Genomic DNA, 13,492 nt, shown 5'->3' on the forward strand with positions numbered 1-13,492 from the left:
CCCTCACCCAGGCTGGCCAGGCACTCCTATATAATAAAAGGGTAATATGCAAATTGACCCTAACAGCAGAACGACTGGGAATGACTGGTCACTATGACACACATTGACCACCAGGAGGCACATGCTCAATGCAGGGCTGCCCCCTGGTGGTCAGTGCGCTCCCACAGGAGGTGCTCTGCTCAGCCACAAGCCAGGCTGACGGCTACCAGTACAGCGGTGGTGGTGGGAGCCTCTCCCGCCTCCTCAGCAGCGCTAAGGATGTCCGACTGCAGCTTAGGCCTGCTCCCTGCTGGCTAGTGGACATCCCCTGAAGGCTCCTGGGCTGCCAGAGGGATGTCTGACTGTCAGCTTAGGCCTGATCCCCCAGGGAGTGGGCCTAAGCTAGTAGGCGGTCATCCCCCGAGGGTCCCAGACTGTGAGAGGGCACAGGCCGGGCTGAGGGACCCCCTACCCCCGAGTGCACAATTTTTTGTGCACTGGGCCTCTGGTTATAATGAGAAAGTTCATAGGGTGATTTATAAAAAAATAAATGAGAGGAAGAAAAACCTTTCCTTGATGGTGGAATAACATGGTTCACCAATAAAGAAGATAAGATCAAGGAACATAGTCAAAGACATCACAGAGCTTAAACTCTATCATTATCTCATGCTCTTCCCCCATTTCTCTTGACCCAGGCTTATACTTTATGTAAACTCATTAATATACTTTTCATAACAACAGCAGTTCAGCAGTGGTGAGGGGTATATGAATGTCTTATTTTCTTGTTTTTTTCAGGCACAGTAACCTTGGTGCACGACCAAAAGGACTGCCCACGCTGGTGAAGAGTGGCATCCCTGAAGCTCTGAGGGCAGAGGTATGGCAGTTGTTAGCAGACTGCCATGACAACCAGGCAATGCTGGATAGATACCGACTTCTCATCACAAAGGTAGGAAGCTATTTTCATGTTATGCTCATGGACAACATTTAACTCGTAACTCCAATAATGCTTTGGACCTATTTCAACATGCTATCGATGGAGTGCAGTGAATAGTTCTGCCTTTTGTTGGAACCCTTGCTGGATAGTGGAAACAATACACCATAGTCAGCTGCAAACACTTTATGCCTTGGCTTTCATTTTTCCCTGTAAGTGACTTTATAATAACTATTTACCAAATTGGAATATATTTTAAGTGAAATAAAGTAACCTTTTTTGTTGTTGTTTGAGATTTATGTACAGTTATCTTGTTCACAATATACTTGGCTTCTAGTACACTTTAAAAATCAAATCAACTTAAAATGAAATTAAAAGGCCTTCTGTGCCTAAATGACCTTGCCATTCAATGATGTGGGCAGCTGCCCACATCAGGAGCCTCTGGATTCAATGTAGATTCCTTTGCTTATGTCTAAAAGGCTGATTTTAGAACATGGTAAAGGTCATCCTCAATCCTAGACTGTCTTTGTAGGTCTCACCTCCTAATTTTTTAATCTACTCTAAAATGTAGATTTTGAAATAATAGCAACTTTAAAAATTTTAATTCATAAATGTGATTTTTTTTGATAACCAAGACGTTGTTCCTCAGTATATATCAACTTTTATAATTCCTTAACTCCTCTAATTCCTTTTTCCTGTCCTTCCTTCTTTGTCCCCTCCCTTCCACAAATATTTTTGAGTGCCTAGGATATTCAGTCACCGCTAAATTCAGATTTTTAAACCATCTTTTATGATTAATGTTTTCTACAGTGGCATGTGCAAGGTGATCCATGGGGAGGATGTCTAAAGTTTCATTTGTATTTTTAAAAATACAAACACACAAGGATATGGAGCTGTATTGATACTTGCTATGCTGACATTTGTTGTGCTGTGGTACTGAGATCTCACTAGGTCCTTGGGCCCAGTGGCCACTTGACCCATGTGGTTCAGGAGTGACCCGAGAGAAGAAGGGGTTTGCACACCTTGGAGCTGAATAACAGTGGTGCTGACACTCATATGTTCACTTTCAGAATATTACAGTTTTTTACAGTTTACATGTGCTTGATTACGTGGATTTATAGGTTATCTAGTTTTAATTTAACCTTAACTCATAGGATAGATGAGTGCTTTGAAAAGATTGCTGTCACATGATGTTAATAGCAAGATGTTTAAAAAACACTGATCTATCCCTTCAAGTAAAAAATAATATTATGATGATGGATGACAGAGCACCTGCTGTGGAAATAAACTCATGTTATAGAGAATGGCATTTGACATATTTGGCAATTTAAATACCACTATGTGATTTTGCCACTGAAAACTACATGTGTGTTATTATAAAAACTCTTTATGTCGTCTTACTTAAAAACCTGAAATCAGGAATTTCAAATATGGTTAAATTTGTACAAATAGTTGTAGAGAATTTGGAGACTGAATGTTAAAAATATAAAAATAACAGTATAATACAGTAGTACTGGTATGTAATAAAAAGTGAAAGAAATAGACATATATTGGAAGTTTATGCTCAGAAAAGTTTTTATTGATGGGGCTATCTGAGCAAAAATGTGCAAAGACCATAATTCTGGATGTCAGATCCCTTTTTCATATAAATAACAAACTGTACTTTTAATGGCTGCTCATGGGGTAGCAGCTAGAGGCTTTGTTAATTCATACCTTTCAAGATTTCAGACTTTGGGGGAAAATTAAAATATTATTTATGAACTCCTGACACTACAAGTATATGCTCATATATGTGATAAAAGTTTTACCATATATACCAAGTGCCACGTAAGGAACGTGCTCAAGGTCCCAAGCTAGTAAGTAAGCAGCAGAGCTTAGAATTTGAAGCCACGGTCGCCCTCCATAGTGAACACCAACCTTTCCTCCTGGATTTGAGTCTCATTCTTCCCACATATTAATTTGTGATCTTGAGAAGTTATTTCAATTTTCTAAGCCTCAGTTTCATCATTTGTAAAGCAGGGATCATTACTGGGATTGTTGTGGGAATTAAATAAAATGATACAGTGCTTGGCACATAGTAAGTATTCAAGATTAGCTTCTACTATTTTTACCAATATGATATTACATCATGAACATGATAATAGAGATAGAGGCTATGGTGTCAGTGTATACTTCTACTTCAATATGTGTGACAACTTCCAGTCACGTGATTTTCATAAGAACACATGATGTGAATAACAGCTGATGGAATGGGGAAGGAATCTTTTTAGTAGAAGCATCAAGTGTCAGATTTGTCTTTTTTGTGTGTCTTTTTTTCTGGCTGGTGTATATCATGTAATATTTGATTCTAAAACTTGACTTTGTAGTGATTTCATGAGTTATTATTTTAGTGGTTATGCATATTCAAGTATATCATAAAGTCCAATGATATTCTCTAAAAGTCACTCCTAATGACTGTCTGATAAAATCAAGATTGCAAGGCAGGCATTAATTTCATTCACTTATTAACACACTCATTTATTCAGTAACTCTTTTTAAAAAATTAAAACTTTATTGTTTGAACATATTACATATGTCCCCCTTCCCCCTCCTTGACCCCTTTTAACCCACCCCCAGAACTTTTATTGAGCATCTTTTATGACTGCACTCTCTGTGGTTTCTAGGGCTATGTAGATGAAAAGAGTTCATACCCTTGAGGAGTGTAGCTTTGGGGGAAGCCAGGACTGTACACAGATAGGTAGAGTATATTCTGATATAGGGTATAATAGGTATCTTAATCATGTGTGTGGAATATAGATGAAGTAGTAACAGCTCTGCTTGGGTGAGCCAGGTGGGAATTAAATATGTCTGAGGAGTCTAGGAGAGGGAGTGCATTGTAAGGGGGCGTTTATGTAATGACTCACCTATCAGTTAGTGACTTGGTTGGGTTATTCAGGGAGTCTTAGAAAGTGAAATCTTTCCTTCCCTCACTCCCACCCCAGTTATCCAACTACATTCACTGTTCACGGATCAATGCTTGTCCCTTGCTAAATGGGAAGAATGTAATACAAGTTTATTCTTCTTAGAATAAACATGAAATGAAGAACTGCAGAAAATATGTTGTATCAAAAAGATATCACAAGAGAATATTTATTTGATAACCTAGGATTGATGTAATAGAGTTTTATCAAGTAATATAATGTCTACTCAATAAATGTTTGAGTACCTGTTGTTTAAGTTCTGTGCTAGGATGGTGATGCATATTAATTTTTTAAATCAGTGAACTAAAAAATACCCTCTATTGGCTAAATATAAAACAGTATAAACTTGCAAAGAAGAAGGCCAAGTTTATAAACTGCAGAGAGCATGTGCTCGAACCTCTATAAGAGAGCAAAAAGGGCAATAATTGCCAATATTACTTTTGCAGTTGATGCGAAAATCTTTTTGGAATATAAATAAAAAACAACCATTTTAAGATTTCTGCAAGTTCTCTGCTTTCTTGAGCTTTGTATGAACAGATAAAGCTTCCTGTGTTTATCCTAGTCAGATTATTGGTGCTGCTCAGAATAAAGCCTGTCTTCTCTCTGTCCTCCAGTGCGTTATTGTAGCAGATGGCTTTTAATAAAACATGTAGCTAAAGAAACATTTTTACTCCACTTTGTTAGAATGTACTATAATTATACTTATGGACATTCTCAAGAGGAAATGCTTAAATTGGTATTTTTCTTATGATCGAATAACGTTAGATGCATATGTAATTGAAAAGTGAAAATATGGTGTCAGTTATGTATTTTTTTTTACCTGATAAGCTTTCGCAACCAAATTAAACTCTGAACATTATTTAGTCAGGTAGATGTCTGCTTTTTCTTTACAAGGTTTATTTTTAAAAAATTCACTGCAGTATATTAATCAACCAACGCTCAACACTAGATTCATTGAGAGGCAGGGCATTGCCTAATTACACGCTGCTCTAGTCTCTGTCATCACCTCATCTAGTTGAGGAAATGAGCTTTTTGATAGAATGGGGTTATTCCAGCTGGGTCTGTACCATTGGGATGTATAAAATCCATGGACTCTTGTACTGTTGCAGCCATAAAATTTACAAAAATTTCTCCAGAAGATTTAGAGTTCTTTAAAATTTATTAATTAAAAAAAATAAGGTGGGGAAGGAGAATAAAGAGCACTCACTATGTTGTAATGTAAATACCTTGGACATGTAGATATACCAGAAGTTCTTTATTAAAGGAAAGTAAGAATTATTGAAAGAGATTTTAAAAGAAAATACCTTTTATTTTCTCTTTTCTTGTGTAATAAGGGTGGTGGTTTTTTACCACATAATATTATTTTTTCACAGTAGAATTTTAATCAAATTTTCTCAGTCCTCATCCCTTGAGCTCTTTCATCTTCTGTCATATCTATACTGACTGACACCTGCATGTAGAAACTAGAATTAAATGTGAATCTGAGAACTAAAAGTTTTTCCTCAGTACTGAACATGTTTCTGCAAAAATTTAAAAGTATATCCTTAATTATTTTCATACACTTAAGTGATAATGTTCTGTTTCTCATAACAAATGTTAGTTTCATTATCCTTTAAACAAAGTTAGCAGTTTTGAGGTAAATTGAAATGATGATTTTCTAATGTTACCTTCATTTTCATATGATGGGATTAGAGTAGGAGTACTCTGTTTTGAAGGAAGATTTTTTGGGTGATTGTTGAGCATAGATGATTCAGTGGCATAAAAGCTATATTTATAGTTATAGACAAGGATAAGAGGAAAGCAGTTATATTCTTCTTAAATCTCAGAAATTTTCAGGAGCCTAGGATTACAGTGTGACTCCTGGATCCCAACTTCATAATAACTTTACTGATCATATCAGCACATATTTCTAGAGTATACATATTTATATTGTATGAGTGCCCCAGTGCACAGATTCGTGCACATTGAAAAGAAATTATTTAGAAGGTGGCCAGTGGAGCAGGACTGGGTGAGATGGGCCGGACACACTTTGGAGCCAACCTCCAGTGGTCCCTCCCAGGCTTGCTGCACCTGGGGTGGCACCATGGCTCGAAGGGCGTCTGAGGAGTGAACGGGATCCTTCCCGCAGGTGGGTTCCCTCAGCCTGGCCTGCGGGGATCAGGCCGAAACCGGCTCTCTGACATCCCCCGAGGGGTCCTGGATTGCGAGAGGGTGGTTCTTGGGTGACACACCCCAGAATCAGGCTCCCTCCTCTCTGGTTCTGGGGTGCATCACCCGAGAACCACTGCTTCCAAGTGACCGCAGCTCGGCAGCTCCTGTGTTGAGCATCTTCCCCCTGTTGGTCAGTGTGTGTCATAGCTACTGGCCAGTCGGATGGTTGGACGGTCACTTAGCCTTTTATATGTATAGATAGATTGGATAATATGGTGTGATGAGTTCTCTCCAGGGTTTTTACTTTGGCTTTGATTTACTTTTCCATACAAATTTATGTTTAGATATATTTACCACTAATTAGTGCCAAGGTGAAAAAAGGGAGAGATAGCAGATACCTATGAGGCAGGTACCCAAAGTCCACCCTACACCACTGTGTTACATAGTTCTGCTCATGTTTTGGTACCAGTTCCATTTTGCAGCTTCTTGCTTAATTACATCACGAATCTCTCAGTATCTTCTCTTCCTTGTTTTGTGTCTCTTTATAGATTGTATGTCTTTGTCTCTTCATCATATCTTCCTTTATACCTGCCTTCCTTTTTAAGTGGAGCTCTGAAAAGTGGTTTTCATTAATTGTTATATTTGCTTGGTTTCATGTTCCCTGTGACTTTCTCAGATTAGGCTGCCTTTTAGTTGTATGGCTGTTAGTTGATTTTTAAACTGACAAGATAGGAGACTGTGTCATCTTAGAGAGACTGTCATTTTGTTGTATTTTGTATCCGCAGGGCCTGGCACTAGCCCTTAATAAATATTTGTTGAATAAGTAAATGAATTAAACTCTACAGGGCAGTGCTCCATGATTTGAAAAGCTTTAAAAAATGTTTTTATTGATTTTTCTTTCTTTTTTAGAGAGAGAGAGAGAGAAGAGGAGAGAGGGAGAGAGGGATAGAAACATCAATGATCGAGTGGCTGCCTCCTGCATGCCTCTACTGGGGATCGAGCCCGCAACCCAGGCACGTGACCTGATTGGGAATTGAACCAGTGACCTCTTGGTGCATTGGACATCGCTCAGTGTGCCACACTGGCCAGGCCAAGTTTTACGATTTTCATCACATTTAATGAGTAGCTCTTAGGGACCACCCTTCAAGTTATGGTTATTCTTCTTATTTTTAATTTTTTTTATCACCATTTATCCCCCCTATACCACTTTCCATCTCTACCCACCATTCCTCCACCCTGCAATCACCATACTGTTATCCATGTCAATGAGTTCTTTCTCTTTTTTTTCTGGAAAGTTGTCTTTTTAATTTGCTTAATTTTTTCATTATAAGAGAATTATTTCTTTAGAGCTTTTGAAGAAGATATGTAATTGTTAATATGTATACTTAAAGATCCCAAAATATGATGTGTAGTATGTCTCCTATTACAAATTTGAATATATCCAAGTTTCTACTTCCTTTTTCCATCAAATTGAGAAGAATAAGCAGATGGGAAAAAATGATCAATGAGTAAATTTAAGGTATTGTTAGCCATAGAAAAATGTAGTTCCTTTGTGAAATATCTTGAACTTCTTTAAGAAGATACTAGATAAATACCATGTTAAGGGATATTATTGATGCTATAATTTTTTCAGACATTAAAGTTTTATTCCATAATCTGACTTTTGATTTAATTGATATTAATTCCACAGTGTTTCAAACTAAGCATTGTAATTAATTTGATATGTTATACTTTTAAAGGAATAGTTGCATAATAACAGTTTTGATTCTTATTGGGTTCCTTTTTTCTTTATGTTAAATCTTTACTTTTTCTAAATTCACAATCAGTTTTTTTCAGAAGTGCTTCTATTATGTGCATAATAGAATTTAACTTTTTATTTCTAACAAATAATGAATACACTAGGTAAAAGTTGCTCAAAATGTTTTTATTCCTGGATTGGAATATTATGGCTATGCATACTTACTTCTCTATAAGGGAGAACTTTACTTGTTACTACTGTCAGAATAACTCAATCACTTCTACCCTTTACAAGGCAGATCTCTGTCACGTTTATGAAAACTACTTAATATTTTAATAGATGACTTTTACCTTGATACCAGCAAAAATCATGTAAAAAGGAGCGATTCCATTTAACTCTAAATATTGAGTTCTTTTTCGAAAAGTATAATGGCAATTTTTATTTTACTTTATTTTATTTTATAACTAGAGGCCCGGTGCACAGATTTGTGCACTGGTGGGGTCCCTCAGCCTGGCCTGTGCCCTCTCACAATCCAGAACCCCTCAGGGGATGTCAGAGAGCTGGTTTCGGCCTGATCCCCGCAGGCCAGGCCGAGGGACCCCACTGGTGCACTAATTCATGTACTGGGTCAATAGTATGCATGTAAGATCTTTGGTTAATCTCTTCCTGCCCTCCCTCCTCCCCCCTTCCTTTTGAGATTCATTAGTCTGTTCCATGTTTCCATGCCTGTGTGTTGAGCGTCTGCCCCCTGGTGGTCATTGCGTGTTATAGCTACCGGTTGAATGATCACTTAGCATGCATATATATTTAATTGAAAGCTTATCTTAATTTTTCTACCCATCTGTCTAGTTGGTACTTAGGTTCTCTAGTAAGTAAGGTTCCATCTCTTCATAGAAATTATTTAATCAGAGCCTCTATAGCTTTCTTACTTTACTTTCTAGAGACCTCAGGTCTTTACTTTGAAGGTTTCAAAGCTCAAGTATGGGCAAGGATGATTTGGGTATGTTTACAAAATTTCTGTACTGTTCAGTCCTTTAGAGCTGATCATACAGTCAACAGGAAAATTGATTTCTATTACATACTATTTAAAAATCAAGATTTTTCTGAGTAGAAAACTATAGCAGAACCTTAAATTAAGGATTGAAGGAGTTTCCCTAGATAATTTAAATACTCTTTTTTCCTGGTGGGGTTGATGATGATATTGACCTACAGTTTTCCAACCAACTTCTGTGGAAAGATCCTTTCTGAACAGAAAGCAGATTGAACTGATCCTCAGGAAAAGACGAGACCGTACTCTAAGGAGAATCGTTTTTTGTCCCAGTGGCACAGTGTAGTCTTGCATTAAGGGTTCTGGGACTAATTAATCAGAAAAACAACTCTAATTAAAAAGGAAACTGCTTTCAGCTGCCTGCTCAAGGTATTTAATGGAAAGAAACTGTTGGCTTAGCTACTTGCTGTCCAACTTCCAGCAATGTTCTTTAACTGCTTATTTCCTAGTTGAAAGGGGGTGACTTAAGGATTTCTACCAGACTTTATTTGTAGGGATAAACTTTGATATTTCATGGACTTTTTTTCAGGTAAATTTACACAATAGCAGTAATTTTGGAGTTACACTATTGTGATTGTTCTGCAAGGTTTTTTAACTTATACTCTTACCATGCTTTTTAAATCCTGAAACAAACTATGCTACTTAGATATAATCCTAGTAGACAACTTTGGGTATGCATGTAGGTAAATGTCAACATAAACAAACATATGCATATCATGTAGGATCTAAATAAAAAAATATCTAGCAACTATTAGTAAACTTATCTATTTAAATCATGTTGGCATTTCTGTTAGCTTAATGGAAGTCTGTGTAGAGAATTAGTGTATAAGAGAGAGTATTTTAATTTTATGAGGGTATGTGCATTATAAAGTATATGTATTATATGTCTTGTTTTTCAGGATTGGGTGTGATTTTAGGATGATTATTATGTTCAACATACCAGATATTTCTTAATTTCCCAAGTGGTAATTGATTATGAACTACTAATTGTTCTGAATGTTGCTTTTGTTAATTTTCCTTTCTATCTTCTGATATTTATCTTAATGCATTTACAGAATTTTATTAGTTTCTAAAACAGGGAAGTAGTTAGACAATTTAAGAAGATAGAGAACTGGAAAGCTATCCCAAGGAAGGATTGGAATTGTAACTTGCTCTTCCTTGGGTCCTTCCCACCTACTGGCACACAGTAGACTCTGAGTATGTCTATATGTAGCTGGTTTCAGTTGTGGCCCTTTAGGATCAGTTTTTTTCTGTGCTTAATTTCAAATCAGTTATAGCTCAAGAAGGTAAATTTTGTACAAACAATTGCGGGGACAGCACAATCTAAGGTTTACGAACTTCATGGCATGCTTAGTCAGGGCAAACATAATCTTGTGAATTTGGAGTAATTGCTTTTTAAAGGTAGATATATTGCTATTAGATTTATAGTTTCTTTAAAGAAAAAAAGAAAAAGTTATTAAACCCCAAATGCCACTAACCTGTATTACATGTGGTGCATCTAATGGGAGCCAAACACCTTAAACAAGGACAGTATGAAAGCCAGGAGCCGTAGTTTTTATGTCTCTGGGCTTACTGTTGGTTCGGGTTTCCTTTGTACTTTGGGTATGTGGATTTGTGTTAATAACTCAGTGAAATGTTTACCTTACTTGCAGTTTTGTCATATGTTTATTTAATGCATCAATTAATTTAGAAACGTTTATTAATTTCCTTTGTGACTTATCTATTTGATTTCAAATACTGGTATTACAGTTAATGCAGAAATCTAAAAGCTCAAGGTCCAGTGGAAGATGTGTGTCAGAACTGGATATAGAAACTGGAGTTACCTGTAATTTATCTATGATTTCTAACTCTTTGTAATGTTTCCCATTGAACATTGCTTGGACCATAAAGTCAGAGAATATTTCTTCTTTGTAGTGTTATCAAACTGCAGGCTTATCAAAGTTTTCATCAATAAATAGTACCTTCAGAGACGGAACACTAAGGGACAACTTAAGGACTCTCTAGAGGTGGCCTTTCCAATCCTGAGGCATGTGCGGGGCTTGTGCTGGTTGTCTGGGGCGCTCACCAATGTCAGTACCTACCCTCCTTAGTGCTCATATGGAAGCGAATGAAAGCTGTGCACCCCTCCAAACTGATGCTGAACTGATCTAAATCAGACACTCATATCACCTACTTTCCTTAGGTGACAGGTCATGTTCAGATTCAGCAAGGTAGTAGTTATTATTTCCTGTTCATGGGCCTCTTCATGGAATGATTTTCTTACCATTTAAGAGGAAACTTTTTCTTGATGCTCAGTTTTATCCAGTTTGTACTAAACCAGTGGTGTCTTAAGTCACTGACAATTTTTGAAGATGAGGGGGTCTTTGTGGCATATTAACACTTGAGAGAATGGGTACAATTAAATCATGACTGTCTTTTCATTGTGGAGATAGAGATGTTCTCTAAGAATGCCCACAGCAGTGAAGCATCCTTGAGAAACCCGCATCTCATCTTGGTAATGGTAAAGATTTTCTAATGATTCTATGATGCTTCAGGGGCACTCCAAAGTGTCTTTAAGGATTCTTTAGCCCCATAAAAATATGGCAGTGCAACTAAATGCCACCCTTGTGTTAATTTGATCCCAGTAGAGTATAAACTTAGAATACAATCTAAGATTCCAATTTCATACCTCTCTTCCGTTATCCCGATTCAATCATTTAAGCACTGAGTTGATTCTTGAGAATCTGTTCATGCTTTTTTTATATTCAGTTTTAATATCACTGTTGCCTTTTTTGTTATGAACACTATCTAGTACAGACCTCAAAATTTAATGTGCATTCAGAACAGGTGTAGATCTTGTTAAATACAGATTTGGATTCAGTACATCTGGGGTGGGGCTTGTGATTCTCCTTTCTAACTAGTTCTCATTGCTGCTAGTTCATGAACCACAGTTTGAGTAGCAGCTAGACCTTAAACTCTACAATGTTCCTGAAATATTTTTAAATGAGTATGAACTCAGTGAATGCATGTAATTATTTCTGGCTAATTATATTAGTTAAGAAAGATACATATACTAAAAAGTCACAATGTAGCTTACTATTTACTATAAAATTATATATCATCATGGATGGCCTTCATCGTAATACAGAGTTTACTACTAAACATTATATTGTTAAGAAAAGATAAACAGATAAAACAATATAGTTTAAAAACTAAAATAGTTATAGTTTCTTATCAAAAGAATATATATATAAATAAATATAAAATGATAACTATGAAAATGGGTTAAACACAGTTGCCTTATAAGGCTTAAGGTTTTTTTCTTAAATTATACATAAAGTAACATCTAAATCTTCTGACATTTGGCTTTTATTTGATGGAAAAGAAGGAAGGAAAGTCAGAGAATCAAAGAAGTAGAAGATGATTTTTCTGAATGATTTTTCTCTCCTGGGTTTTGGCTGTCCACTTTCATTTTTGATTCACGCTTCTTCTTTAATTCTGAAAATGTATGGAGACTCTAGGTTTTCCATTTGAGGCCAAAGAACAAGAATTAAATATGACTTCCATTAATCTTCATTCCTGTATTACTCTACTGAGCACATTTAAAATCTAAGGAAGGTAAGTCCTGTTCACATTCCTCTGCCGGGTTTTATTGAGAGAAGTGTCCTTTACTTAGCAAACCACATTACTTAAAAATATTCTGTCATGAAGATAGTAGCTTAACACGGAGGTTAAAGTTATTGGAGGGCAATTTTTTTTTTTTTTCCATTTCGGTAATGGGCGAAGATGTAGCCAGAAAGATATTGTGACAAACTGTTCTCTAGGAAAACCTGGCCAGTGCCTTTGTTGTGGAAATGAAGGTACGCATTCTAACTACATTAACCCAAAGAGCCTCTTGATTTGTCTTACCTTTTAAAAATCAATTCCAGGAAGTGATTTCATTATTCATGATGTATTTGATCACTGCTGTACACATACTTATAAGATCTTGAACATACTATATATTAATAGAGATTGTTGATTTAGAAAACATTAGGTTGAATGTTATTAATTTGTGGGAATGCTTTTTAAATGACACTCATCATTCAAGACATGTTTAGTATTATTCTGAGTGCTCAAGAGGATTTATTAACTAACTTGTTATTTTCATTTCTAATATGCCTTTCATCTCTCTCATAAAGCTACTTAGTTTTGTCTGAGTATCCAATATGGATTCAGGTTTTGTTGTGCCTGACAAATACATACTTTTTGAGTTGGGGGAGCTCCTTAAGGGAAATAATTTTGGGGGGGGGGGCATATTTTACAAAAACATATAATGATGTGAACATATTTCTAGGGACCCTTCCAGGACAAAATGAAGCTTAAGCTAAGCTTCATCTTCTATCAGTATCATACACTGAGAAAATACTTTGCACTTTTCTCTTGTTGATAAAGTCCAGTATAGTGGGAAAGAGCATGGTTATATGTTGCAACTGGGATTCAAACGTGGGCTTTCTCCGTCTTCTTTGCTATGGTTAGATTCCAAGGTGCATCTTTTTCCAAGGTGACAACAGTGGCTTTTGAAATGCTTTTTCTGCATCCATTTTCTCACACACCCCGCTTTCCACTTTCCTATAGCCTGTTCACATTGTAGCCAGAGAACTCTATTTATTTTTATTTTTAACTTTATTTTTATTGTTGATGCAATTACAGATGTCCCCATCCCC

The 13,492-nt window shown here is 36.5% G+C and overlaps 1 protein-coding gene across 4 annotated transcripts in view; it reads left to right on the forward strand.

Moving 5' to 3' along the window:
• Positions 1–13,492, forward strand: part of RABGAP1L (RAB GTPase activating protein 1-like) — a 400,947-nt gene that overhangs the window by 84,241 nt on the left and 303,214 nt on the right. For all 4 annotated transcript variants that reach the window (XM_014540906.1, XM_014540905.1, XM_005867681.2 and 1 more), the window contains one exon: positions 775–925. In XM_014540906.1, coding sequence (XP_014396392.1) covers positions 775–925 — 151 coding nt within the window. The remainder of the gene's footprint in view (positions 1–774; positions 926–13,492) is intronic.

The sequence above is a fragment of the Myotis brandtii genome, unplaced genomic scaffold (genome assembly GCF_000412655.1).
Source record: "Myotis brandtii unplaced genomic scaffold, ASM41265v1 scaffold250, whole genome shotgun sequence".
Taxonomy (NCBI): domain Eukaryota; kingdom Metazoa; phylum Chordata; class Mammalia; order Chiroptera; family Vespertilionidae; genus Myotis; species Myotis brandtii.